Genomic DNA, 26,497 nt, shown 5'->3' on the forward strand with positions numbered 1-26,497 from the left:
CATGGATGCTGCTTTCTTTCTTTGGTATCTTAGGGATTGGAATGTTGAATTCATTACCTACTCAAGAGATCAGGATTTTAGTTATGCCAGAAGTTGGTGTGTTTTAGAGAAAAAAAAGCATTTGATACTTACTGGAGTAGCATCAACAGTATATATAATCTCAGAATAATACAGTCACTTGGACTTCTACAAAGGTAGGCAACTGGATTTGTTTTGGAGAAAAGTCTGCTTTCAAATTAGGACAAAGTTGTAACTGGCTGTCTGACTTGAGAAATAACTAGTTGGCTTCACCCATGTTCAAAGATTTGTAAAGATCACTGCATTATTGAGAACAAATGACATGAATATCTGACCAATGCATCGGACTATAACAGACTGATAGAGGTGATTGAAAAATCAAACTAAAGGACCAGTGTAGAAAGAAAAAGGACTATCAGTGTTGATCTGATTTCAGGTGGCGACACGTATTTGTATGGATGATGGCACAGATTGCTAGCTGATTGTGTTGAACCTAATGTGTCAATTCATTTTAGTAAATAACAGGAAGGTTATACACTAAAAGGTGACATCCATGTCTGGTGATTGTTGGCCTTATTTGGATATTTTTTATCATGTTACCGTTAAATTTTTGTAGGAAATTAAGAAAAAATGCATATGCTAGATATCTGAGATATAAACAGAAATGTTGGAATGTTTCGCTCTTTCACAAGTCTGATGAAGGGTTTCTGACCTGAAGTAGATACTGCGTGTTTTTAGCTCTTTTACTTTTAGTTCTTTGAACTTTAGACTTAATTAAAAGTTAAAAGCGTAATATAAGACTTATAGTACTGGCTGAAGAAACCACAGATATTATGATATTATGACACTTTATAAAAATTTTAGAAAATGTTATAATTTTAAAGATAATGAGATTGATATACTTTGATCTCTTCATCATTTTTATTGATCAGATTGTTTTAAGGCACCTGCTTTACAAGAAAATTCCCAACAATTGTCATCATGTTTTTCTATTCCTGTGCATTTGGGAGTATAAGTTAACCAGCAGATCGGTCAACCCCCGCCCCCCTCCCTCTTTTTAGCCTAATTTTAATAGTATGTTATATCTGACGTATAAGTCAACCCCCATTTTTTGGGCTGTCCAGGGCTTCCAGGAACAACTCAACATTTTTGAAAACACCCCAATCGCAAATAACAAAGCTGTAAATTAAGTAAGTTTAAAAAAACCCTTGGCTTACTGGGCACGAGCATCAATGGTGCTGGAGTAGTGACATTGTGCTCCCGGCGGGAGCAGGAACCTCAGCCTAAGCGGCAGAAGTGGCGACAGCGATATCAGGGTCCCAGGTAGGAGCAGTTATAGTGGCGCCCAGTGGTGGGAAGGTGTCAAGGAGCGGCAGCACCAGCGGTGAGGAGGTGCTTCCAACATCGACTTACATGTCGATGTTTTTTGGTGAATTTAAAGTCTCAAAGTATATTCAGCGTAAAAGTGTTTTTAGTGTTTTACAACTTGACATATGCCAAAATATACGGTGATCAGTTTCCTGGTGCCATTCCCTTATTGTTTCCCGCCTTCTCTCAAAGAAGCATTTAAATCTCCAGCTCCTCTATTGAAGTGTTGCAAACCGTCGTATCATCCAACATATATAGAATAAGTGTGCAAAACTTAGTATCATATAGTTTGGATCCCTCATTAAACAGTCTATATTTTTAAGTGATCGTCATTCTTTTTCTTCTTCCCCAAACGGTTTTCTTTTTAGGAATTGCAAGTGTAGTAGTTACTTTTGTTAAAGTACAGCTATGGGTCAGTGTTATAGTGTGCTGTCAAATATTACCAGTCAGTGTATTGCAGGGTTAAATGGAAGGTCCATGATTTGATGGACTGGAACAAAAAATGAAAGCAATTGTATTTGATTTGTTCAGCTGAAATAATACTGCGCTGAAAAATGCCAGGTCAAATGCTCACAATAGGGAATCCTTCAAGACCAATGTTAAAAGCAACATTTGCTCCAGAAATATTTTTATTTCTATATTGCATGCCACATAAGTCATTTATACACATTAACTGTAAGGCAAAAAATCTTATTTTGATGTGCATTGGTTGCATTATGCATTTTCTCACAGAAAGTACTTATATTGATTCACAGTTGATTTATCTTTCAGTTTTGCTTTGACACTGTGTTTGTTAGTTTTTAATATTTGTGCATGATGTTAATTAATTGAAGTATTATTAGTAAAGTCAAGTTTATTGTCACCTGATTGCACAAATATAACCTGATGAAACATCGTTCTCTAGTCCTCGGTGTGAGATATGCAGACACACAACCCGATGTAACACACATAGACAAACAATACATATGCAGGACAAGACTTCATATATACAAATGAATTAATAAATATTGTTTCATGAATATGAGAGTCTCAGATGGTGAGCGTGACCATTTCCATTGGTTGTTCACCATTCTCACTCCCATGGGAAGCAGCTGTTCTTCAGTCCTGTGGTACTGGATCTAATACACATGTATTTCTTTCCCAATGGGAGCAGCTGAAAAATGCTGTGTGTGGAGTCCTCAATGATTTTACATGTCTTCTTCAGTGAACCTCTTTGGCACTCTTATGGTCTTGTGGATTGACCTCCAATCCATTACTATGCTGCAACCATACCACACTGTGATACAGACCACCAGAACATCCTCCTATAGAAGATTGTCATAATGGTGGCCAGTACCCTTGCCTGCTTCAGTCTTCTCAGGAAGAGTAGTCACTGTTGCACCTTCCTGACAAGTGAGGAGATGTTGTGTATCCATGATAGGTCATTAGTTAAGTAAGTGAAGACCAAGCGACTTGACACTCTCTACTCTCTCCACTAAAGAGTTCTTGATGTGTAGTGGAGGGTGGTCATTTCTGGTCTTCCTGAAATTCATGATAATCTCCTTCATCTTGTCCATGTTAAGACTCAGGTTGTTACTCTCACACCATATCTTGAGGTTTTTCCACCAATTCTCTGTAGCACGACTCATTGTTTGTTGCTGATGAGGCCAACTAATGTTGTGTCATCTGAAAACTTGATGACTCTGTTGGAGCTAGATTGACAATACAGTCATAGGTCAGTAGTGTGAACAGGTGCAGGCTGAGCACACTGCTGTGAGATGCGCCAGTGCTCAGTATGACGGTGCTCAATTTTCTACTACTGACTTGGCACCATGCACGCGGTAGACGACAATGTACCTTTCCAAGTGGAAAAGTGGAAAGTGATCCTTTGGATGTAGCCCTGGCTGCTACTCTCAATCAGTGGGCAGGCCGGTTGCCTTTTCTCAATGGATGCTTTCAGGCCACGAGCTCTGAAACCTGTCTGTGGAAAAGGAGGCTCAGGCCACTGTAGAAGCCATAACCCATTGGAAGCACTACCTGGCTGGTAGAAGATTTACGCTCCTCACAGACCAGCACTCTATCGCATTCATGTTCAGCAACACCAAGAGGGGAAAAATCAAGAATAATAAAATTGCTAGGTGGAGGATCAAACTCTCCACTTACAGTTTTGACATCGTCGATTGGCCAGGGGCACGTAGCGACTCTCCAGATGCCTTGTCCAAGGGATGCTGTGCCTCCACACACAAGGATCAATTGTGAACAATACATAATGAGTTCTGCCATGCAGGGGTCATCTGCATGGCTCATTTTGTCAAGTCCCGCAATTTGCCCTACTCAATAGAAGACGTCAGGGAAACGACCAGGCCATGCAGGTCTGTGCTGAGTGCAAGCCGTACTTTTTTCATCCCATGAAAGAGCACCTGATTAAATCATCCAGGTCCTTTGAACAGCTGAGCATCAATTTTAAGGCACCTCTCCACTCCACGAACGGGAACATCTACTTTCTCTTGGTCATAGACGAGTAATCCTGCTTCCTGTTCGCCATCCATGCACTGACATGTCCGCCTCATCCATTATGAAGGCCTTAGACTCTATTTTCATCCAGTTCTGGTATCCCAGCTATATTCATAGTGACCGGGGATCAGCCTTCATGAGTGATGATCTGCGTTAGTACCTGCTGGTGAAGGGCATTGCATCCAGCAGGACTACCAGTTACAACCCTCCGGGGGAATGGGCAGGTTGAAAAAGAGAATGCCACAATCTGGAAGGCAGTCAAACTTGCCCTGAAACCAAAAGGCTTTCCAGACTCGCACTGGCAGGATGTCCTCCCCATCGCACTCCACTCAATTCAGTCACTACTCTGCACTGCAACCAATGCTACTCCTCATGAGTTCATGATTCCATTTGAAACAGAAAGTCGGCATCAGGGACTACACTCCCAGTCTGGCTCATTAGTCCTGGTCCAGTCCTTATCAAGAAGCACGTGAGGAGACACCCTGGTGGAAAGGGTGAAACTGCTCCATGCCAACCCCACGTACACCTATATTGTGTACCTGGATGGCAGGGAGGACACCATCTCCATCAGATACCTGGCACCTGCTGGAACAGGAGATCTGTTTCCTCAGATGCCCCTCAAGCTACCAAGCTTTTTCTCCCCAACCCCACTCAGGGCCTCAGGGGACTCAGTTCAGAAGGAGAGTGAAACCCCCTCCCCCCTCTATTGTCAACCCTGAGCCCCAATCCACTACTCTTCCATCACAGGTGGACCAGGAGACTCATGGAGCCCAAGGTCCCCCCTCCGGTGCTAAGGCGCTCCACCAGGATCTCTAGACCCCCGGACCACCTGAATCTGTAAATAGTATTGTAAATATTTCTCTTCTATATCTGTTACCAGCTTCTGATCCTTGTTCTCTTCATCCACAGACCCTTAATTCTGAAGGAAGGGGTGAATGTAGTGAACTGGGATTCACTAGATGTGTCCTGTACTGACAACTGACCCTGGCTCCTGGCCCCTCCCCCCAGGGTCCTGTATATAACACTGGTTTCCTGCCTAAACCCAGAAACCCTCTGAAGCCTGTTCATGAACCCTACCTGTGTTTTAAGCTAATAAAAGCATTAGTTCTTCCTCCAGTCGTGTGAGCTTTTATCTACGCTACAGATGGAGAACAGCAATATGTGTGGTGTCATTGCACAATGTCCAGAAATCTTGTTTTATTAGCTTCAGAGATTAGAGAGAAATTTCAAAAAGCTGATTTATTCTCTTTTGTCAGCACTTTTACACTAAATAAGGTCAAATGGCACATAATTAAAGAATTTTGGGGCAAATAATTTTTCTTTTTTCATACTTGATTCTTCATATTTTAGTCCAGTACAAAAGAAATGATTAAGCAGATAACATAAGGATTTAAGAAAGAGAAGCAGAGTTGGCCAATCAGCTCCTTTTGCCTCAATAAGATGATCTTATACTTCAGTACTACCTTGATGTTCCGGTCCTACATTGCTTAGTTCCTTTTGTATTCAAAAACCTACTGACCTCTGAATTGAATGTAATCTTAGAAATTTAGATGAAGAATTCCAAGTATTTATCACTCTTTTGGCAAAGAATTTCATTTTAATCTCAGTTCAAAATGACCATAAAACACTAGCAATTTTATCAAGTATAATTTACATTCAATAAAACGATATTGCCTATGCCCAATCATATTCTTGTTTTGTAAGTTCCCAGATATCACATACTTAATAATATATTTGCGGACATTCTCTGAGAATGGCCTATTCAGAGCTATTGCAGGTGTCTAAAGTGACAATTACATCTGCTGTGGGTGTAAGTAGCCTCTTCCTTCAAAACCTTGGGATACAGGTCATGAAGTTCTGGGAATTTACTGGCTTCTTGTCCCATTAACTTCTCCAATATTTTCTTTACATTAATGTTCATTTATATTAATTTTCATTCATTCTTGACTTATCTTCCATTATTTAGGACAGTTTTCTCCATCTTATTCTATTTATTTAATTTCTCTGTTCCATTTTTATGCTCCAAAATTTATTCTCCCGTCTCACTCTGTAAGGATAACATCATTTTATGATCTCTTCCTGTTGGCTAAATTCATGAATATTCCCAGTCCTCAGGTTTAACAGTCCTTTTTCTTTAATCTATTATTATCTTTAACTTCTCATGTCAGACATGGCTGGATTATTTTTCTGTTTGATCTTCATCCTTAAAAACAATCTTGAAAACTGTGCATTGATTATTAAAATGTTATCCATTCCCAAATTACTTTTATGCTTTTCAATGTGATTTTATAATATATTAGAACAAATTAAGACCTAATATATTCTCATATATTTTTTTAGATTTCATACCCTTGTTTCAGATTGATTTTAATCACGTTCAGTTCACATAAATTTCTATTATATTATGATCCCTCTTCCACAAAGCTCCTTAGCTTTCAGATGATCCTTTCTATTTATACAATGAGCTACAATCTGCCATTTCTCTTGAGGGTTTAAGACATCATCTCTTACACATTCTGTGGATGCAGTCTCCACACTAAGCAAATTAGGTTGATTGATTAAATTTCCCAAGTATATTGTATTGCGTACATTACCATGCACTTTCAATTTCTTGAATTACTTAATGTCCTCCAATATTAATACTGTTGGGAACACATAGATGCCTCCCATAAATGGTTTCCAGAAAATGCCCTTTTCTTAGTGCTCAATTTTCCAAAATTAATATCCAAATTAATATCCAAATTAATATGCTCCTCATCTCATTTGCATTATCATAGTTTCCTTTACTTTTCAATTGTACCCATCTCTTCAGAAAGATGTTGATGAAATACTTAACTGCCATCCTTTTACTGTTTTGCCATCATGCTCCTTCAATGGCTATTAAACAATGCACATTTATTATAATTGCACAATTAATTTTACTAATGTTGATGTATTGGCTAACTTGTTTGTGTAAATATAAAAGTGTGTGTGTAAATATATATATCTTCTTTGGCTTGGCTTCGCGGACGAAGATATATGGAGGGGTAAATGTCCACGTCAGCTGCAGGCTCATTTGTGGCTGACAAGTCCGAAGCGGGACAGGCAGACACGGTTGCAGCGGTTGCAAGGGAAAATTGGTGGGTTGGGGTTGGGTTTTTCCTCCTTTGTCTTTTGTCAGTGAGGTGGGCTCTGTGGTCTTCTTCAAAGGAGGTTGCTGCCTGCTGAACAGTGAGGCGCCAAGATCCACGGTTTGAGGCGATATCAGCCCACTGGCAGTGCTCAATGTGGCAGGCCCCAAGAGATTTCTTTAGGCAGTCCTTGTACCTCTTCTTTGGTGCACCTCTGACACGATGGCCAGTGGAGAGCTCGCCATATAACACGATCTTGGGAAGGCGATGGTCCTCCATTCTGGAGACGTGACCTACCGTGCGCAGTTGGATCTTCAACAGCATGGTTTCGATGCTGTCGGCCTCTGCCATCTCGAGTACTTCGATGTTAGGGATGAAGTCGCTCCAATGAATGTTGAGGATGGAGCAGAGACAACGCTGGTGGAAGCGTTCTAGGAGCTCTAGGTGATGCCGGTAGAGGACCCATTATTCGGAGCCGAACAGGAGTGTGGGTATGACAATGGCTCTGTATACGCTTATCTTTGTGAGGTTTTTCAGTTGGTTGTTTTTCCAGACTCTTTTGTGTTGTCTTCCAAAGGCACTATTTGCCTTGGCGAGTCTGTTGTCTATCTTGTTGTCGATCCTTGCATCTGATGAAATGGTGCAGCCGAGATAGGTAAACTGGTTGACCGTTTTGAGTTTTGTGTGCCCGATGGAGATGTGGGGGGGCTGGTAGTCATGGTGGGGAGCTGGCTGATGGAGGACCTCAGTCTTCTTCAGGCTGACTTCCAGGCCAAACATTTTGGCAGCAGGTATGGATGGAATCCCCCCAGAGATCTGGAAGGCTGGCGGCAAAACTCTGCATTGGAAACTGCATGAGTTTTTCAAGCTTTGCTGGGACCAAGGAAAACTGCCTCAGGACCTTTGTGATGCCATCATCATCACCCTGTACAAAAACAAAGGTAAGAAATCAGACTGCTCAAACTACAGGGGAATCACGCTGCTCTCCATTGCAGGCAAAATCTTCGCTAGGATTCTCCTAAATAGAATAATACCTAGTGTTGCCGAGAATGTTCTCCCAGAATCACAGTGCGGCTTTCGCGCAAACAGAGGAACTACTGACATGGTCTTTGCCCTCAGACAGCTCCAAGAAAGGTGAAGAGAACAAAACAAAGGACTCTATATCACCTTTGTTGACCTCACCAAAGCCTTCGACACCGTGAGCATGAAAGGATTTTGGCAAATACTAGAGCGCCTCGGATGCCCCCCAAAGTTCCTCAACATGGTTATCCAACTGCACGAAAACCAACAAGGTCGGGTCAGATACAGCAATGAGCTCTCTGAACCCTTCTCCATTAACAATGGCGTGAAGCAAGGCTGTGTTCTCGTACCAACCCTCTTTTCAATCTTCTTCAGCATGATGCTGAACCAAGCCATGAAAGACCTTAACAATGAAGACGCTGTTTACATCCGGTACCGCACGGATGGCAGTCTCTTCAATCTGAGGCGCCTGCAAGCTCACACCAAGACACAAGAGCAACTTGTCGTGAACTACTCTTTGCAGACAATGCCGCTTTAGTTGCCAATTCAGAGCCAGCTCTTCAGCGCTTGAATATATATATATATATATATTTATACACACACTCCTTTCCTGACAGTAAATTACCAATAGACATTTTGTTGCAATCCACCACTATCATCTTGTTCTTTCTCTTCAACTCTTTAATTTGCAACTATAACAGAGCATCAGTACCCCACCTGGGCAAGTCAAGTGATAAACTTTTTTCAACTTGTGATATCATGTTAGTGCCGCCAAAACGTTCAGTTTTTGGATTGTTTTGGTATTCAGAACTTTGGATACAGGCTACTGTCTAGCGGCCAGAATTGCATGCAGTGCTCCAAGTGCAGTCTAACCAATATTTTGTACAACTGTGACATGATATCCCAACTCTGGGGTCAGTGCTTCAAATCATGAAGGCAAGCATGACATACGCCACCATCACCACCACGTCTATCTGCGTTGCTACTTTCATGGAACTATATTTGTTCCTGAGATCTCTCAATTCAAAAAAACTCACCAGGGCTTTGCCTATCACTGCCCTGGTTTAGCATCCCAAATTGCATCACTTTTGTAAAGGTAAAGATTCCATTATTGTCATGTATTAGTACATTTAGAATGTAACATAAATGAAATTCTTTAAGTTTTGTAACTACAAGGCAGAGAGTTGTCACATTGTCTTGTTCAGTGCCCCTAACTTCTCAGTTAAGTTCCACCTGCCATACCTTTTCCCATTTTCTCAGTTGATTATTATATAGTTGTAACCTTTCTTCATTATCCATCATATCACCAACCAATTTTGCTCTCATCTGCAGACTTGATAATTATACTATCCATATTCTCTTCTAAATCTATAATATATATCACAAGCAACAGAGAATGCAGCACCGATCCCTGAGACACATCACTAGTCACACACCTCCAATCTAAAATCAATCCCCTCCACTACCATCTTTCTCCTTCCACGAAGCCAAATTGGCTTGGTTTCCCTAGATCCCATGTGATCTAGCTTTCTGGATCAACCTACCATGTAGCAGATTGTTAAAAACCTTATCATAGTCCAACCTGCTGTTGGATTGTTATAAATGTGAACCCTTCTCAATCTTTAAACTCTGTTGAGTACCACCTTAATTGGCATAATTTCCCTTCATACATCAATCTTACCATTCCAGGAATCCATCCAGTGAAACATCACTGAACTCTCTCTCCAGATAGAATCTCTTTTCTCAGTTAAAGAGATGAATATAGCACCCAATATTCATGGAGTAGTCTCACCAAAACAATGGACAATGACTGTGGACTATGAAGGTCAATATAATATAATATCAATTTAGGAGGAGACCAATCAGCCCTTTGGATCTGTGGTGGCTTACTGGGATTAATTGCTAATTAGGCCCTTTCCTCTTCTTATTTATTGCACTCTGCTACATCTTCTTTCATCTACATCCCATTAACCCCCTTTTGATTATTTTAGCCATTAATTTGTTGTGAGGGTATTTTACAATACTTCTTTGGGCTCTGGGAGTAAACTGGGGCACATTTCACAAAACCTTTGGGTTCATAGAGAAACATGCAAATTCTACACAAAGGCTATCTTGAGATAGGAATGAACTCGTCCATGGAGCTAAGATTCAACAGAATGAAATACTCAGCAATGTGCAGCCCAAAACACAGGAAAAAATCATGAGGGAACAGTGACTAGCAGATGGTTGTTGATCTTTAGGAGAAAAGAAGAGAAACTGTTGGCTGACATGGAAATGGAATAGTAGAAATGTCTTATAACGTATACCACAAGCATAACCTTGAGAAAGCAAAATAAAATTTGTATTACATTTCATCTTTCTCATCCTTCCCAAACTAGTCAAGAGTTGGAAAAAAATATATAATGGTTTATTGAGAAGCAACAATTACATAACATACCAAATGTAATGTTTATTGAAAACTGATGGAAAAAAGAACAATCTCCCCAATGAATCACTCTCTCTCTCTCTCTCTCTCTCTCTCTCTCTCTCTCTCTCTCTCTCTCTCTCTCTCTCTCTCTCTCAATGCTCCATTGTTTTGGTGCATGTTAAGTGTCACATCATTTGTAATTGAATGTCTCTCCATCTTTTTGTTGTTCCCTATATTTCATTTTTTATTTGTGTAACACACACTGGCTATGGCTATGCCTTCATTTTCACTGATGTGTTTCCATACTCAGCAAACCTTATTGCATGCTGCAGTGCTAATTCACTGTCATAGCATATCTTCACAGCTCCAGCTAAGGTAAGCCCTGTCTCTCACAGCAACCTCTCTACTTTGAATCCCCAACACAATTTAATCGTGGATCTTGAAGCGATCTAAAATTGCATGTTCTTGCTTGTAATTTCAAGTCAGTTAAAAAGTATCAAAGCTCTCTCTCCCTGCAGCTGTGTGCATGAGTGAAATCCCTTGAATATTTCATTCTTCTTTGGCAAACAGTGTTCATCAAACATCTTGATAACCTTGTCGAATTTGCCCTGGTCTTCTGACTCGGCAAAAACAAATGTATTGAAAACCTCTAGTGCTTGAGATCCTGCCATGTAAGTAGCAGTGCAAACTTCCATGGATCAGGTTTGCTATCAAGTCCAATGCCTTGCAGGTACAGCATGAATCTTTGTTTAAACAATCTCCATTCGTGGTCAACATTTCCAGTCCAATTTACAGCATCAGGGATCTTCATACTTTCCATTTCTCTGCTACTAGTGACTGATTCTCATTCTGCACACTCTGGGTATTTCTTCCATTCCTGGTACCATATGATGTTTCTTTATTGTAACAAAGAAATTTGGGCTCTTTTAAAACAACTATATATTATTAGTTATAGACTCAAGACTGTGTGGAGGCATCCATCTTGAATCCAACCACAAACTCCCTCTAGGAGGATCACTAGCATTCTATCATTTCAGCATCCACTGCAGACCTGTTGCTACGATAGGTGAACTGCAATGTATTCATGTCGCTGCTCAGACAGGAGCTGATATGCTTCAACACCAGCCTTTTTAAACACTTTGATAGTTATTAAGGCAGGTTACTACACTCTTCTTGATTGACACCTGTTTGAAACAGGTGGGTACCACATCCTGCTGGAGTGAGATATTGAAGATATCCATGAATACATTGATAAATTGGTCAGCACAGATTTTTAATACTCACCCAGGTACTCTGTCTGGTCCTGATGTTTTTGTCAGATTCACTCTTCTGAAGGCAGCATGCATGTCATCCTCAGATAGGGACAGGATGGGATCATCAGGGGATGTGGGGGTGTGGAGGTGCGGTGCTTTGCTGTTACTGTCAAATCGATTGTAAAGGCATCGACTTCCTCTGGGAGCGAAGGTTTGCTATTCTGCTACTTCACCAGATTAGGTTTTGTCGCAGGTTATGGCATTTAGGCCCTACCACAGCTGCTGAGTTTCCCTTGTTGTTTCCATTTTCATCCAGAATCTACACTTCGCCTGGGAGATAGATTTTCGTATGTCATGGCTGCACCTTCTGTATTGATCTAGATCTCTCAACTTCAATCCTGTGATCTGGCTCTCAGCAGGTTCCAGATTTCATTGTTCATCCAAGGCTTTTGGTTGGGGAAAACGCTGAATGATTTCTTGATGGCAGCAGTTCTGGGTGGTGTGGATCCATTGTTTTAGCACTGGGTCAAAAGGAACACTCAATGCACCATGTTCCCCAGTCAATGATTTTTTAAATGAGTTATCCTGCTCGCAATGGGCAATAGTGATTCCTTTATTATCAGTTGTAAATAGATTTTGTTCTCTCAAATTCAGTCACCTGTTTCCAGAGGGAGCACCAGACAAGCAAACAGCCATCTCTTTTAGCATATGCACTTGACCTAACATCTATTTCAGGGTTAGAGACTGGAATCCACTCATGATGTCGAGACTAATGTGATGCATGCTGCATTTTTAGTGCTAATGTGAGTTCGTCTCCTGCCGGCTGTGTTGAGTACTTCATGCCATCAACCTTCAAAAATTAGGCAACATTATCTTAAAAATTAGGCATTCATGGTAGTTATTTGCATAAATCACCAATGCTAAATGAATATGAAAGCATTAATAGACAAATGACAAACTCATCTCTGCACAATCAGCTCCCACAGAGAAATTCACAGTGGTGAATACAACTTGCAGCTGATGGTTGTATTCTGCTCTGCAATGGTGATCAATGCCAGTCCCTCCCCAGGTACTTTAGGAGTGAAATGAGAGAGAAATATTCCATATGGACCATGCTGCATGTCCTTCACAAAAATGAAGGCTACAGCCGTTGAAATGTTCACATTTTCAGTTAAAATGTGGATAAAATTATCTCAGGTCAGATAAGAAATGTGTCAGAACTGAGATAATGTGACATTTCACTTTGACTTTTTGATGAATGGATAAAGCTTCAAAGAAATAATAGTCCCTGGTCCAATTTATATTGTACTATAATGTCATTATGTCCTTGATTAGTTGCTCAGAAACTGCTAGTACAATTCATTTGAAGCAATCCTTCTCTCGTTCTCTCTTATATCCTACAAATTGTAATATGCACTGAGAACAAGTTTGCAGTACTAACAATCATTGCAATTATTTTTGTTCAAATAATGAGGTTTCTTTGTGCTGTACAAAGGAAATCCAGATACTGAAACCACATAGACGTATTTTATTAAATTCCACTGGCTTAACGTTTATCAGACAATTTCAGTGCTCAGCATTGTCATTTCATGTAAGCAGCATGTTTGTATGTGGCATAATTGGCATCTTGATATAATTCTAGTCCAGATATCAACAAGAAAGTGAAAGTTTCAGTGTACTAACATTTTCACATAGAACCACCGAATGTTTCATTGAAATTTTTAATGGAGGCCTGTCTTTGAAATTCTATACAATAATTTTACATTATCTATATCCTGAGATTCACCACAGTGGTAAATTCTCCAGTTCCATAACTGCAGGTGCTTTCACAATGAAGAATTACAAAATTCAATCATTGGTATTCTTTTTGAGAAATTCCTGAAATATCAAAGCATCTTTTTATTTCATTCATCTTTGCTCTGAAGTATATGCTTAATCTTGTTGCTATTACAAGCCTTTGAACTGAAAAGCAATATATTCTGATATCCATGTTCTATTATGTAAAGATGGTGTAAGGTGAGTTTTGTTGTGAAAAATTCAATATCTTCCCAGCATTGACCAATCATTAAAGGGGCAATGTTGAACAATATTCTTATTGTTACACTGGGCTGAACATCATCATTATATACAGCTGTATCTGAACCTGTTCATCTTCCTAATTGCTGCTCTGAGGAAATTCATAGGCTTTGAGTGGAGACTGACAGTAAAAGGATGTTTGTTTTACCATAGCTGCTTCTGCAGGGAGTATAAAGCATCCATGAGAAGAACCAAAAGCAGAAAAGGTACATAAAGTAGCCTAACACATCAGATTAAATTGACAAATTGTCAATTTAATCTATTCCTAGATAATGTTGGCATTAAAGAGTGGTCATGATGATGTCACAATTGAAACCAGTGGGCAAGTACTTCTAGCTCATACCACTGCAGGCCTTTAAGAATCAAGGGCGCTGGGGGAACTGCAAAAGTGTAGTTTGTGACAGAGAAGGATAACTTTCTGCAAAACCCAGTTCCATGGTTAACTGTGTTAGAAAATGCAGGCCAGATTCCTCCTTTATAAAGACAAATGCTGCTAGGCCTTGTTGCAAAATCCAGTCCATTATTCAAGATTAAAAATTCCTTTATGGTCATTTAATAAAACAGACGTAATATTACATAAAATTGCATTTAGTCTGCTGTAAGGCAGATAGAGATTCACCATCAGCAGATAGTGCCTGAATTGCCAGAAATATGTCACCTGATGGGATAATGAACAGAATGTTCATGAATTTAACATAAGTCCAGCAGTTAGAAAACGTATTTCAACAACTGAGGGAGAAATGCATCACATCTAATTTTGACTTCATTGTCAGAAAATTTACTCAAGAATAGCAAACAATATTCTTGATGTGTTCAGCATAATAGAGTAAATAAATAATGTTACATTTACAGTAAGCATTGGTTATCGAATAATGAGGTTGTTATGTATAACATCTCATGTATTATTAAGGAAAAATGGTTATCGTGAAAACATACAGAACCTTATATTTACTTTGATCATTGAGGAGAAATGGATTTTTAGATGGGAAGCCTGGAAGTAAAGATTTCCTGGAGTTTCTGCAGCATTTAAATCTTGCATTTTTTTCCAAAAGGTAACTGAATTATGTTGTTCAACAAGCTGCCTGCCTAAGAAAGAATCTAACAAGTGGTTGCCAGGTAGGAGAATATGAAGTTTTGATTTGGTTGGATGATTTCAAAGATAGCAATCTAATCCCAAGGTGGGAGGTGTGGATCAAGGTATAAGTGGGTTCAATAATTGCAAGAGGACAGGTGAAATTACTTGCTGTTTTTGGCCTACAGAGAGGTTGGTTGTCAAATCTACAATAAAAAATTTGGCTGGATTAAAAACAGATTGATTTTGAATTGTTAAAATAAAATAACTTTTATTTAATTGCATTCTGGCAATTCTTAAGAAATGCAAGTATCACTCCATCAGAAATCCATCAGAATAATACCAGATAGTTGTCAAAGCACATTGGAGGTAAAGATATCTAACCAACATTTTGGGCCTGAGCCCTTCTTCAAGATATACTGTATGGACGCTATGTGACCATGCTGAGTTTATCCAGCATTTTTGTGTTTTTACTATAATCCCAGCATTCGCAGACTTTGGTGTTTCACTCCAGATGCCTGTAACATGGGTTATGAGGAGAAGCTTAGATATTAGTTCTCTTGATAGAGAAAATATATAATTTGTTATTAAATAGAGTTTTTAAAGAATGAATATTAAGACTATTTATCTTTATGTAGAGTAAATAACAACTTGAATTAATAGTAACAAAATAATTAAAAAAAAATTCCAAATATTTGCTTAGAGACATGTGGAGATACATTAGATCGAGACTGTTTCACACAGGAGTCTTTTGTCGGAATGTGTGTGCGCGTGTGTGTGATTTTTAATTGCCAAATGGAAAAAGATTAATTATGGCTTAGAGTTTTGAGCAATCTAACACATATTATGAGGGAAACAATTAACCTTCAATCTGGACTTATCAATTGTAGCTGATTTGATAAATGGGAGAAATTTCACCTCCCAGCTTCAGTGGTAACCTAGTAGACTGGCTAATGATCTTTGTGATATGAAGAGGAGGAACAGTTGCAATCTGGTAAAACCACCATATAATTCAGCATTGTTGGTTGTGAATAAAGTTTGTAAATTTAAAGTTCATAATCAATCAGGATTTATTGGCATAAACAAGTCATGAAATTCGGTGTTTTGTGACAGCGTCATAGTGCAAACATACATATTACAACCATCTTATGACATTACTATATAAAATAAAAATAACAATAATAGAGCATGAAAAGTAAGACAGTGTCTTTGGTTCATTGATTATTCAGGAATCTGATGGCAGTGGGGAAGAAGCTGTCCTTGTGCTGCTGGGTGCTCGCTTTTAGGCTCCTGTACCTTTTCCTCAATGGTAGCAGAGTGAAAAGGGCATAGCCTGGGTGGAGTGAAGTCTGGTGCCTGTGATGTCACAGGCTGAGTTAACAATCCACTGGGGTTTATTTTTGTCCTGAGAGTTGGCATCTCTATACCAGACAGTAATGCAACCAGCCAGAAAGCTCTCCACAGTACATCTGTAGAAGTCTGAGAATCTTTGGTGACATACCAAACCTCCTCAGACACCTCACAAAGTGTAAGTGCTCCCTTGACTTCCTCTTGAAGCCCTCAATCATCTCTTGTCACCAATTTAATGACTGACTTGTGATAAATTGTTCTCTGAGTTGCAGCCATTTTATTGAAAGTTTTAGAATCATCCAGGGATGATTCAGCACTGTGTATATTTTAAGCTTTTCATGTCTCCATATGCTCTGCATTGAACTTAGTGAGAGATGAAGAATCCACTGAGCATGTACTTTACAACCTTGATTGAGCTCAGATCCAAAGAATGCAAAGGAGCACTTTCACATTATTTATGATGATTTTCTTTTCACCAAAATGTTCAGTTCTAACTTTAGTTTGTTGAGTCATGGTTTCTTTAGATGTTTTGACTCTGTAATTCCAGATACAATGTCAGACTCAAGGTCTTTTTGTTTAGCTTAATAATTTTCCCTGGTTGTGGTGATATGTTTCCTCCATTGTATATAGTTATCATCGTCGGTTGTATATATGGAGCTGGCCCACCCACGGATGACTCATACCCTATGACTCCTCCCCCATGGTCGTGAGCCATGAAGGTCAAGCCACCTCTTCCCTTGTCACCATTCCTTTCCTGGGATCCGGGCCAGTAAGATTCTTCTGTGTATTAAAGCCTATCGTTCCCTCAGCTTGTCTCTGTGGTTACTGGTAGTGTCTACACCTGTTTCATGCAATATCTTTTAAAAGAATCTTATTATTGTTTAGGAATAATTTAATGTTTATATTTCAAATTTCTTCATTCTTAACTCATTGATTTGCTCTGAAATCATTTGAAGGTTGTTATTTTCTATCACTAATATAGAATATTTATCCTTATAGAACAACGGTCATAGAGATTGAATGTTTACATCAAAGTTGACATAACAAAGGTTTCACATTCCTTTACTTTTTATAAGTACAGTGTACTCCTACCTTTATGTAACATTTTGGTGTAAACACTCTGGTGTACACTGTTCTAAAAATACTATTCCCTTACCCCAAACACATGCTTTGGTTGTTTATAACCAAATCAAACACAAAAAAAAGATTTGAAATACGCACAATGATTACGTCACTGTAGCCTGAAAAATGGACAATAAAAAAAATCCACCTTAATGGGTACATTAAGGATGTATCTGATCTTTTTCATAGTTTTAGTATCTTTTCTAACTGATTGTTGAAAAATTTGGCTTAAATGTAAAGTAAAAGTTTTCATTATTGTCACCTAATACTTCATTTAGAATGTAACATACATGAATTCTTTAACTTTGTCTACTGTAAGGAAGACAGAGAGTCGCCACTTTGTCCAGCGCCCCTCACAGAAATGAAGCCCCAGTGAGGAACAAAGTCACAACCCCTGGTTTACAAGACCAGTGCTCTAACCACTGAGCTATCGGAGCCTCTAATGTTCCATTACTAGGATTATAGTCCATATGAGGAATTGTGTAATATGTATAAAGTGTCAAAAATAAAGCACTGTTAGTTAAAAATAAATGAATATTAAAAATTGCAAATGATAAATTAAAGTCATACTTTATTGAAAGAAAGATACAATTTTATGTTTCTGGGTTTCATGCAATTATTCAGGATGAATTTGGGCATTTAACTTCAATAGGATATTAATTCACTTTTTCAGACTTTGGCTCAGAAGCACACAGCTCCGAGGGATTAATTTGACAGACTAATAGGGAATTATTGGTGAAACACAAAGAACCAAGTTTAAGGAGGGTTTTAGAAATGCAGAAGAATCTGGCATTCAAAATGTAGAAGTGTGTTGAGCAACAAGCTTATAAAGGGGCACTTGAATGTATGTTCTTCAGTATGTGGTGATGACAATGTCCACAAAATTGTAAAGGGCACTTTAATCCTATTGAGTTTGAATCATCTAACAGATTTACAATGATGTACTACAGAGACTCCCACATAGTAGATGATCTAAAAACAGTTCTAACTCCTGGTGTGACAAATTTGACTATTGCTCTTGGCATCTTGGGAACTGGGTAATTTCTCCTTTTTGCAAACAGCCAATTAAAACCATTGAGCATATTCCTTTCAATTAAAGGTCCAAATAAATTGTTGCCCAATATTCTGTGAAGTTTATGGCTGCAAGTTGCGTCTGATGCTCATGACACTGTCATTTTGTATGCAATCTGTCAACCACAGCAGATACATGCATACATGAATGAGTATCTGGTTAACTTTGGAAGAGCACAGCATGGTTAGTGTAGTGGTTAGAACTTAGAACAATGGTATTACAGCGCCAGTCACCAGGGTTCAAATCCAGCGCTGTTTGTAAGAAGTTGGTATGTTCTCCTCAATCTTGTGCGAGTTTTCTCCGGGTGCTCTGGTTTCCTCCCATGTACCAAAAATGGATGGGGTTAGTAGGCTAATTGGTCACATGGGTATATTTGGGAGGCATGGACTCTTGGGCCAGAAGGGCCTGTTACCATGCTGAATCTCTAAATTGAAATTAAATTAACACAAAATATAAAAATTACAGTTAGTACCAAAACATGTGTTAAGTTAGATCTTTGCCATAGAGTCAGGTCTGATAACTGATTTGTATCATGACGACATGAGAGTTCTTTCAACATGCCACAGATCCTAACATGAAAATTTCCCAAGAAAAATAAAGAAAAAGATAGAACTGAAAATATAATGGACTCATTAAGTGCAACCAGTCATCCTAAATGAGTTTAGTCATTCTGATTTCTTTTCTGCTATAATCTCTGTGCATGCCCACACATTTTCGTTTTGCTTGTAGGAATGTAATCTCTTGCAGAATCCATTAATGTCTGTGCTACTCTGCAATTTGTTCCATTTTAATTAATCTCCTTACAGTTAGATGCTTACAACAATAATCATACTGATACACCATTCACCCAGGAATTTAGCTTAGAAGTGGGAAAACATATTGGCTTGCAGATCAGTGTGCCAGCAGGACAGCACTCCAAGCCATAAGTGCTGATTCTCTCACAGTATGCAGCTACACGGCTGGATATTCTCCATTTGAACCATCTTCTAATGGATATCATAGCACATGTTAAAGCCTGCAAATACAATGCAGTTAAAGTTGAGTTGGAGTGAACTTAATTTTTCCCCATCGTTTTCTTGCTTGAAATAAATGAATAAAACTTTTAAACTCAATGCCTTCTACTTGCATTGATGTTAAAAGTCTGAAAGTTATTGCAACATAAATTGACTCAAATTATTAGTTCCATTAGATTTCATTATTAGTACCGTAAAACCCCTTGTACTGGACCTGTGGGAATTGGGAGATGGTCGGATCAGTGAATTTTCCGGTTGCCTGCGATTGCGTGTTGTGTGATTGGTGAACTAATGGCGAGGTGTGCCAATTTTAAATTTTCTATTTTTTACCTATTTTTTGTCTGTGATCTTTTTGCCAGTTGTTTGCGGCTGGCAGTTGCTTGAATTCTAAATAACAGGATTTTATCAAAATAATAGAATTCTTCCATCCTGACTAAAGGGCATGGAGCAGATTAAAGATACCACCTTCAGAGTTGCTACTGTGGCAAATGTGCTTTTTTTTCTCTCACAGTGCCATTGGAACCTGCTTTTGTTTTCTTTTCTTTCAGCCCCGCCTCTATCTTCATAGAGTTCGCATTTTAGGCAAGTAACACATTGATATTTCATCATTAATAAACTTTAAGCACAAATAATATTGAATACCTTCGGAATCTGCATTAAATAATATCAAAGCTCCAAGTTTAAAATGCATGCAAATGAGCCACTGACTTGCCTGAAGTTATGTTGGAGCCTTCCATTTGCATGCCTGAATGGATCTTCACCTAAGCAGGAGCTGAAGTGCACTTGTGAACATGGTAGATTGGCACAAGGGTGGCTTCAGAGTGGAGATGCACCCTGCACTTAAATGAGCTGATAATGGAAGGATCTAAGGCAGATCAATGCAAGAAGCCAATAAAGGTGAAGGTAAAAAGTAAAGGTTCAATTATTGTCACGTAATATACATTTTTTTTAGAATGTAGCATATATTAAATTCTTTAACTTTTGTCTGCCATAAGGCAGACAGAGAGTCGCCACTTTGTCCAGCACCTCACATTGATACCAACGGCACCTGGTCTCCCCTCCAAGTACTGATCAGTCCTGTACCTGCTTGGTGTCGAAGATCAGACAATCCCAGCCGTATTCAGGCTTAGTCATCATAGATCTGGGAGAAACAGCACATCTTACTTGTCTGGGCAGATCAATTCCATAAGACAAATCCAATGGCATGACATGAATGTGTGTTGAATTGCTCATGCCCAATGGATTCACCATTAAGTTTAGCAAACATATAGCACTGTAACAGGCCAATTTTGCCCTAGGAGTCTATACTGCCCAATTTACACCCCATTCACCTCCACTCTGGTATATATATTTTTTGAAGGTTGGGAGGAAACCGGAGCCACTGGAGAAAACGGTGGAGAAAGTACAAACTCCTTTCAGACAGCGTGGGATTTGAACCCAGGTCTGGTCCCAATCAATGGCGCTGTAAAGGCTTTGAGCTAACCACTACATCAACTATGCCGTCAGATGACCCCTGTTGAACTGATCAGAGATCATCTGTACTTTGCATCAGCCCCTCTGCTTTATACTGGCGATTGTTGATGAAGGAACATACATCCTCACTCTGAATAAAGAGGAAAGTTAGTTAAGTGGTTCACTTACTTTATTTTATTTATTTTTTAATGCTTTTAATTAATTTCTAAAACTTCAAGTGTTTACTTTCTTTATAAATTTTAAATTTAGACATACATCACAGTAAGAGGCTCTTTTGCCCCATGAGCCCATGCCACCCAATTATACCCAATAGTCCTACAACCCTAGTACGTTTTGAATGGAGGGAAGAACTGAAGCATCTGGAGGAAACCCACACATACATAGGAAGAACGTTCAAACTCCTTACAGTCAGTGCTGGATTTGACCCTGGTCCCAATCACTGGCGCTGTAACAGTGTTGTACTAACCGCTATGGTAACAATGCCACCCACAATAAATTAAACTTACGATTCCAAATGTGGTAATGAGCAGAGATATTTAAAATAATTTCAAAGACTTTAAAGAGTAATGGAGGTCTTCCGGTGATGAAGATTCAGGATCCACTCTGCAATGATAAGTCACCCTTCTCAAACTGCTGAACCTATTGGGAGAATTCTTGAAGATGGATAGTCAACTTGGTTCAGCCTTTTGTATCTAGATCAGGTAAATATGGATGTGTGGTGAGTTTGTACAGTGAACCGAAACCAGATGATCCTGTCCTGCAAATGCATATGTAGCAATGAATGTGAGGCATTTTTATAGTTACATTGTGTCCTTAAAAATTACTGGTGTGTGTATTTCACAGTGAATAATTTGTATCCCTCCTTTACTCAAGCTTTTGAATATTGTTTACTTGGGCTGTTTTTTTTTGAAATGCAAATTGATAATCAGGGATTAATATCGAACTGCACATCTGGGATTCCACAACCACTTCTCTTCATGATCTATCTCCTTAGTCACTGGAATTGAAAGAGAGAATAAAATACAGTGAATAACAGAACAACAAAGGGGTGAATTAGCTTCAAATCATAGAGAAGGGATGGATAAAAATAAAGAAAAATAATCTGAACAAAATGCTAAAGAGAGAAAAGAAAAACATCAAAGCCGTTTTGCTTTCAGAAAATTAGTGGCTTTTGATGCTAGCAGAAATGTGAGTTACTTATATATTACGAAAATACCAGCAAAACAGATAAATTAAACACTAAAATGTCAAGGAACATTTCTCCCCCTGCTGGAGTTGGAGTCACAAATGCAATTGTTCCCTTCCTGGATCACTATGGCTGAATTTCACATCAGCATCTTAAATATTGTCATTGTCTGGAGGACTGGAGTTATAAGGAAAGATTGGATAGACATTTTTCCCTGGTATATAGGGGACAGAGGGGGTAATCTTTTGAAGGTTTATAAAATCATGGGGGGTACAAACAAGGTAAATGGTCACTGTCTTTTCCCCTTGGAGATGGATAACACTAAAGGACACAAGATTTAAATGAGAGGGAAACATTTTCTACTCATTCAAAACTATTTCAGCCTTGGATATATTCGATAATTTAGCTTCCTGGCTCTCTTGGAGGAAAATTCTCAAAATATACACTGCTCTGCAGAAAGAAATACTGCTTCAACTTTATTTTATGTGAACAAGCCCTTGTTCTGAAGCAATGCTCAATTTTTTCCCCTCAAGGGACACATCCTTTTGGCATTTATTGTGTCAAACCCTCTATATATATCAATAAAGTTACCAATTTTATTGTAAAATACATTATGCAGTGGCTAACCTGTTTAACCATTCATCATAAAGCAACCCTACACTTCAGTTTAGTGAACTATCTCTTAATGCCAAGAGACCGAAACTATAAGCAGTACTCTGATAATGGTCTCACAGAGATCCTGTGCAAGTGTAGAAGACTTTTCCACTTTTATTACTCAATAAAGGCCAATATTTCATTTACCTTTAGAATGATTTGATTAATGTGGATGCTTCCTCTCTATTTTTCATATCCAAGTGCATTGAGATCTTCTCTTAAACAGTTTACAGCAATTTATCTCCTTTTTAAACAAAATATTGCTCATCTAGTTTTTGTACCAAAGTGCATTTCCTCACAATTTTCCTTATTTCCCAAATCTGTTTGTCTTCCTTCACAGACTTTGTTTCATCTCCTTACAGCTTGCTATTCCTACATGCTGTAATCAACTGCTTCTAAGAAGGTTGTAAAGAGGTTGAAAAGGGATATAATGTAGATAGTCAAAGCAAATGTTTGAAGCTCCAGAACTGATGTTATGGTTAGTTTGCTGAAGTTATTCTAAGAATGAGAGATAAAGGGAACTAATGAATATGGAGTGTTCTAATATTCCATTGGCATTTAGTAAGATGCCACACAAAAGGTTAGTACAAAATAATTAAGAGGAGAGATTAAGAGATGAGAGTAGTGCAGAGGGATCTGGATGTCATTATACTGTATATGAACACAAGATGTTTGGATTTAGGTACAGTAAATTATAAAGGATTATGATCTTTATTGCCAATAAAAAATAGCATATTTTCTGCAACTATTCATGGATTTTGTGAGACCAGACTGGAGCTCTGCTTATAGTTAGTCTTGCATCCAGTGAAGATTGAGCAGCTTGATTTCTGTAAAGTAGGAGTTCACTTGTGAAGAAATGATTCAAGTATACAGAGTTCTGTGTCCTGTCATCCAATCCTCTCTATCCATGCAAATACTTTGTCCCCAATGCAATGAGCTTTTATCTAATAGTGTATTTAATTTTTAATAGTTTCTGAATATCAGATATTATTTGACATTCAAGTTATTTCAAAGCTTATTTAACTTAATATAGAAGATTCCTTTATTCTCATGTAATAAATCAGAAAATGTAATATTACACAAAATTTATTTTTGCCTGCCTTAAGGAAGTCAAAGAATCGCCTTTTGTATTAGTCAGCACCTCTTATAGTAAGAGAAAAAGAGAAGCAAAGTAGAGTCCCCAAGTGTCCATGGACTTGCCTCCAGTGTGCCCCCAGCCTCTGCAATGACACAGACCCTGGTTTGATCCATTGGCATCCCAAGTTCTAGATCCAAACTTCTGACACCACAAAGAATCCTTCAATGTTCTTCAGGAGCCCTTCTTGCCCTCAGCAGCCTCACAAATTGTCATTCTGATACCGATACCTGGCTCCCATGAGCTGGTCTCCAAAGGCCTGCAGCTTGTGTTTGTTCTTCAACCACAAGTTGCCAGCAGGCCCCTGCCTGTGTGAGTCCCTTGTCCAAAGCCACTGAATGCCTACAGTCTTTGTGGCTCCTTTAGCCACTGAGCCCCTTGCTGTTCTGTTGTGGTGGTCACTGACCTATAGGGTTGTCTCCTCTGCTTCTCCTTTTCAATGGGGATTTTCTTCTTGTTTTTAGTGCCCTGCACTGGTCCACTGCCCCCCCCCCCTCCCCTTGGAGTCTGCAACCCCTTGTGGCTGCTGCCAATCATAAGTGCCGCCATCCTGGGTACACACTCCACGGTTGCAAAATTTTCATTAAAAACACCATCGGCTCCTTTACTAGGCCATTTAAAGCCGAGGGCACTTGGACTGGATGAATGGACCCCGTGGAGCAGTGCTGTGACTCTACTCCCCATTGTCCTGGGTTCACCCCAGCCCAGATGCTGCCATTACAGCAGTGCCATTAATTTAAAAAAATTCATTCTGGGAATATTCATTCAAAATATTGGGTGTAACAGGTTGGCAAACAGTTCCTAAGAAATTCTGCTCCACAAGAAAGGTAATCGACCTTAAATTTAAACTTTACTCCTCTCTACAAAGTTTGTTAAGCACTTTGTCTTGAAGTTTTTAAATTTTTTTTGACACACCATAGTAACAGCCCCTTCCTGCCAATTAGCCTGTGCCACCTAAAAGCCCTGTACATTTTTTGAAGATGGGAGGAAACAGAGTGTCCTGAGGAAACCCACGCAGACATGGAAAACGTACAAACTCCGACAGACCATGCCGGATTCGAACCAAGGTCGCTAGCGCTGTAATAACTTTGCACTAACACTGCACTAAACTTGTTGTCCTTCTTATCTTCAGTATCCATAGTGATTTATTTCTAGGAGGACAATTTACTTTAAGAACTATCAAGCATTTGCACAGTCACAGCAGTTTACATCATTAAGAGCTGTAAACCATGAATACACTAATGCAAACCTTTCTCATTGCTAATCTTTTAACATTGTTTATTCCACTGAACCAGCAGTAAGTCCTGCTTTAGGAATTAAACAAATTAACTTGTTTTTTAGGCCATCCCGAAATACCTAATTTATCCATAGAATGAATTATCCTGCAATCCAAAGTCCAGGTAATTTACTTCTCACCATGGATTCAGCATTTGGCTCTGTTGGAGGATTCCACCATTTAGAAATGAGAATAGGGTGTCCATTGACATCAGCGAGTGGTGAGGTGTGTGTCTGGGCTCACAGCAAGCAATTGATTTGACAGCAAACAAATCCATTTACTCAGAAAATTGGTTCTGTTGGGGGAGCAAAGGGACGAGGACTGGTGACAGAAAGTGCAGCAAATTCTCCAAGTAAAAGCAAGGGATTTGCTATGGAAAAATGCAGTCAAAGGAGGAAAGTTGCAGACAACCAAGTCAGAATCACAATTTATTGTCATGAACATGTACAAAATTAGTCATTTTGTGGCAGTATCACAGTGCAAACATTTAGATAAGCCACTGTACAAAATAAATAAAAATAGTGTGAGTGAAAGTAAGGCAACATCTATGGTTCATTACACATTAAGGAATCTGTTGGCAGAGGGGAAGAAACTGTCATTGTCCTGCTGAGTGGTCATCTTTATGTTCCTGTACCTTTTACCTAATGGTAGCAGAGTGAAGAGGGCATGGCCTGGGTGGTAGGGTCCTGGAGGATAGAGACTTAAGACATCGCCTCTTGTAGATGTTCACGATGCAGTAAAGACTAATGCCCATGATGTTTCAGGCTGAGTTAACAATCCTCTGGAGCTTTTTCTTGTCCAGAGCATTGACACCTCCATACCAGCCAGAATGCTCTCCATGGTACACCTGTGAAGGTTTTCAAGGGACTTTGGTGGCATACTGAACCTCCATCAAATTCCATCAAAGCAATCTCAGCTATTCAGTACTATTGCAGTGAACACATTTGATTGAATTATTTGATTAACATCATTCTATTCATGTTTACTTTTGTCACTACAATAAATAAAGAAATTTAGTGGGACTAACTGCAGAGCTCAAGAAACACAGCTTACCAGAGAAGAGTCAACGACCAACTGTTTTTTATTTTAAATAATCGCTCGCCTCATAAAGGGGAGTGATGTCAGTGCACCTCAAAAAGGAGAGTGAAGTTTGTGCACTGCAGAATCATTGTCTCTCTGGCAACAGGCCAGCAGGGAAGCAACGCGCTCCATCAACCCACACGGGTCTGCAAACGTGGGCTTCTCCTGGGCACAGAAGGGGAGCCCGCACCATTCTGTGCTGGCCACTCAGTGTGGCGATTCTGCCTATCCAGCTGTGCGGACGCTTGGTCCACCCCTCCCAGAATCATTGCACAGCTGCAATGTCACAACTTTACTTATTTTAGGAGGGCATCCCCGG

General features: G+C 39.2%; 1 protein-coding gene and 1 long non-coding RNA gene across 38 annotated transcripts in view; one reads left to right on the top strand and one right to left on the bottom strand.

The window, feature by feature from the left end:
* The window catches only part of LOC138742441 (uncharacterized), a 98,921-nt gene that overhangs the window by 12,968 nt on the left and 59,456 nt on the right, over positions 1–26,497 (bottom strand). For 13 of the 37 annotated variants that reach the window (XR_011344173.1, XR_011344167.1, XR_011344168.1 and 10 more), the window contains 3 exons: positions 21,354–21,844; positions 20,087–20,239; positions 19,133–19,376 (listed from right to left, as the gene is read on the bottom strand). The exons of 13 other annotated variants lie outside the window; for them this stretch is intronic. Coding sequence is in view for 11 of the 24 variants with exons in the window: in XM_069896833.1 (XP_069752934.1) it covers positions 21,780–21,844 (65 nt within the window). In the remaining 13 variants the exon portion in view is untranslated. Of the gene's footprint in view, positions 1–19,132; positions 19,377–20,086; positions 20,240–20,457; positions 20,516–21,353; positions 21,845–26,497 lie in introns of those variants that run through there. 11 more of the 37 variants (XM_069896826.1, XM_069896825.1, XM_069896820.1 and 8 more) reach the window with 5 other exon arrangements.
* Positions 13,807–16,975, top strand: LOC138742442 (uncharacterized). The gene is made up of 3 exons (XR_011344177.1): positions 13,807–13,951; positions 14,798–14,861; positions 16,798–16,975. It is a non-coding gene; the product is annotated as an uncharacterized lncRNA (long non-coding RNA).

Source organism: Narcine bancroftii, chromosome 9, assembly GCF_036971445.1.
Source record: "Narcine bancroftii isolate sNarBan1 chromosome 9, sNarBan1.hap1, whole genome shotgun sequence".
Classification (NCBI taxonomy): domain Eukaryota; kingdom Metazoa; phylum Chordata; class Chondrichthyes; order Torpediniformes; family Narcinidae; genus Narcine; species Narcine bancroftii.